This window comes from Ailuropoda melanoleuca, chromosome 5, assembly GCF_002007445.2.
Source record: "Ailuropoda melanoleuca isolate Jingjing chromosome 5, ASM200744v2, whole genome shotgun sequence".
In the NCBI taxonomy this organism is placed as follows: domain Eukaryota; kingdom Metazoa; phylum Chordata; class Mammalia; order Carnivora; family Ursidae; genus Ailuropoda; species Ailuropoda melanoleuca.
The window spans coordinates 15,653,569-15,656,964 of record NC_048222.1 but is presented as its reverse complement, the minus strand read 5'-3'; the positions used below and the strand labels follow the sequence as shown (position 1 = coordinate 15,656,964).

General features: G+C 41.0%; 1 protein-coding gene across 2 annotated transcripts in view; it reads right to left on the bottom strand.

Moving 5' to 3' along the window:
• Nucleotides 1-759: 759 nt before the first annotated feature.
• Nucleotides 760-3,396, bottom strand: part of C5H6orf52 (chromosome 5 C6orf52 homolog) — a 13,571-nt gene continuing 10,934 nt past the window's right edge. For both annotated transcript variants that reach the window (XM_019796048.2, XM_019796049.2), the window contains exon 6: nucleotides 760-1,070. In XM_019796048.2, coding sequence (XP_019651607.1) covers nucleotides 892-1,070 — 179 coding nt within the window. In that variant the 3' untranslated portion in view covers nucleotides 760-891. The remainder of the gene's footprint in view (nucleotides 1,071-3,396) is intronic.

The window sequence follows — 3,396 nt, the reverse complement described above, 5'->3', positions numbered from 1 at the left end:
TTCAGCAGCTATCATTCTTTCCAATTGGCAGTAATCATTGCTTGTCATACTGTGTTTGCCACGATCTGGTTACTATCATGAAAGGAAGCCTCTCTGCTCATACTAGACTTCGTCCCCATCATCACTAATCTGAAGATTCTCTAAAAAAGCTATCTGGTCATTCTTGCTTTCTCTGATCCACAACCCAGCATTTGCTATCTCCCACATTACCCTTGCCCCATTTGGTAATAGAAGATGTAAAGACATCCTAATGCTTAAGCCAACTGTTTATCCTTTCATAGGACTAATAACGATAAGCAGAAGGAGATCAGAGGCAGTGTGGGCTATTCCAGCCACAGGGCAGGAGCCTTCCCAACATATACATTTATGCTGATGCTTTCATTGTATCTTTCACTCAATTCTTCCATTATTCTAAATCTAGAACTTCTCAATCAAATGTTATCAATTTCTGCATGTTAGGATATATATCGCCCCACCAAACTGAGTTTCAGTTACAAAGCTGCCAACTTTAAAGCATCATCATTCACCTGTTAGCTTCTGGCTATTAATTCCCATCAAGCCAGATTATGTGCTACCATACTCTTTATATATTTACACATCTATCCATTAATGGCCCAACCAGCTCAGGTCAGGCCCATTTTCCTATTAGACCTATTTTCAAACGTCTTATAGTTCAGCTTGGTCTATCATGATAATTATATGATTGCTTCTCGCACTTACTTAATACAACACACTTTCAGAAATGGGTATGCTGGGAAAGTTTATTTACGTCACATTTTATCATGTCAGTCACATTCAAGTCCTGGAGATCTGTATTTACATATAACATCCAGTACATTCCTGGGAGAATTTTTTTTTTTTTTTGCAAAAACAAAAACAAAACAGGAGCGATCAATAGGACAATGGGGTAGCTTGATCAACATCATGCTTCTCCAGGGGCTCATGTGGGATTTCAGAGTGAACTGTATCCAAAGGCTGCCAGTGGCAACTCATGAGAGAGTCGTAGAGTTCCTCACTTTTCACCATAAACTCCTTGTTTAATTCCTCAATATTCACATGAAGGTTTGGATCTGCAGGAGCCCATAATGCATGTGGAAAAAAAAATAAGTTTTATAGGACACATGTGAGCAAAGGTTTAAAATCAGAGTTTCAAAAACACACGAGCAGGAAAATACTGCAGACATTTCATGTTAGAATTTTTAAATTGCGCATTTCCTTTCAATAAGATTTGAAAATAGAAATTAAAGCTGGAAAAGCACCACTAGCCAACTCAACGAGCATCTCCGTGGTAGAAGAGATGGAGGAGATGGATGGAATCAAAGAGGTTTGGGAGATGAATGGACAGTATTTGGAAATGGACTTACTTTGGGGCCAAAGAGAAAGGGAGGGTCAAGGACAAGCCCAGAGTTTCTGGCATGAACACCTGGGTGAGCCCAGACCAAATCCATAGGACGGGGCTTTGAAACAATAAACATGCTGCTTTATTTGCTTAATTAACTGGTTGATGTAAGTAATGCAAACCGTATGGAGGAACTAATTCAGAAACAGAGGAAGGCCTGGCCTTCCTTCTTTAAAACCTGGAACTCTAGGATGAGGTGGCGTTAAGTTATCATGAAAGCATCATACCTAGATATTCCTTCCAAGTTGCTGGGTTTTCAAGGTTTTTAATGCCATCCCTTGTTTTCTCTTCTTGTCCTGAATATAACTGAAGAAGCACTTTCTGTGTTCCTTTGTAAGTTTGCAAGCCTTAGCTCATTCAGAACTGTCATTTTTTACTTCCTAATACTCACCTAGGATCATGCTATCCACTTCTATTATTATGCCTGTTACGGACTAAATGTTTGTGACCCCCCCCAAATTCATATGTTGAAACACATACATCAGTGTGATGGTATTTGGAGATGGGGCCTTTGGGAGATAATTGGGGTTGGTCGAGCTCATGAGGGTTGGGCCGCAGACTGATGGGATTAGTGCCCTTACTGAGAAGGACACCAGTGTGCTCTCTCTCCCCTACCTGCTGAGGATATAATGAGAAGATGGCCATCTGCAAGCCAGGAAGAGATTTCTCACCAGGCACTGAACGTACTGGCACCTTGATCTTGGACTCCTCAGTTTCCAGAACTATGACAAATAACTTCTTTATTCAAGCCACCCAGTCTGTGGCATTTTGTTATAGCAGCCTGAGCTGACTAATGTCCTTGTATACTTATTTTAGAACCAAGATCGTCAAGTAGCCCCAGTGCATCATATGTTTCATTAGCTACTTCCTACTTTCTTCCCTGGAGTCATTCACGACTATGCTGTCTGATTCTTATTCTTTCGAGCTTCCCACCCCTTTTGAACTACCTTTCCTTTGAGAGCTTCTGATCATAAAATTAGATGCTTCTATTGGGTTTTTTTCCTGAACTTTCTATAATTTTTTTTAAGATTATTTATTTTGAGAGAGAGGCAGAGAGTGCTTGAGCAGGAGGAGGGAGAAGACGACTTCCCCCTGGAGCATGGAGCTGAGGGCAGGGCTCGATCCCACAACCCTGAGATCATGACCTGAGCCAAATCATGAGTCCAACGCTTAACTAACTGAGCTACCCAGGTGCCCCGTGAAATTCTTTCTTAAGGTCAAGCCCCAGGATCCTTTCCTTCGCTGTTATAAGCAGTTGTTTGCTAGAAGTTTCCTGGTGGCTGGAAAGGTGTCAGCATCACCGTGCTTAGGAGCAGACCACGGTCTGTCCTGTAGTCTGTGGCCTGGGAAACAGATACAGTGTGGTCAGCTATGAACCCCAGATTAATGATTTAGGCCTTTCCAGTGACGTTGGGCCTGGTGGTAAAGAAACCTATGAAAGACAAACTAATTCCATCTTCCCTAAACCTGTGGGCCCTCGAGACCAAGCTGTCCACCACAGTAGGCACTCGCCACATGCGGTTACTGAGCGCGTGAAACGAGGCTAGTCCTCATGGAGATGTGATGTAAACATACACTGTATTTTGAAAACTTGGTATTATGATTTTAAAAAACTCATTCATTTTTATATTCATTACATGTTTAAATGAAATATTGTGGGTATATTAGTTTACAAATATTGCAATTAATTTCACCTGTTTTAGGTTTTTGTTTTTTTTTTAAATTTGGCTACTAGAAAATTTAAAACTGTCTACGTGGGTGGATTTGTGTTTCAAATCACATTTCCCCTGGACAGAGCTGCGCTGGCTCTATGAGGAGTTTACACTAACCACTGAAGCGCTGTTAACTGCCAGATGCTGTTAAAACACTTAAAAGCACTTTAGAGCTATTGTCCTCACACCTTATACCGGGTCAGTTTTTTTTTTTTTTTTCCAATTTATTTTGAAGTAGTTATAGATTCACAGGAAGTTGCAAAAAATGTGCAGGGTGGTCCTGTG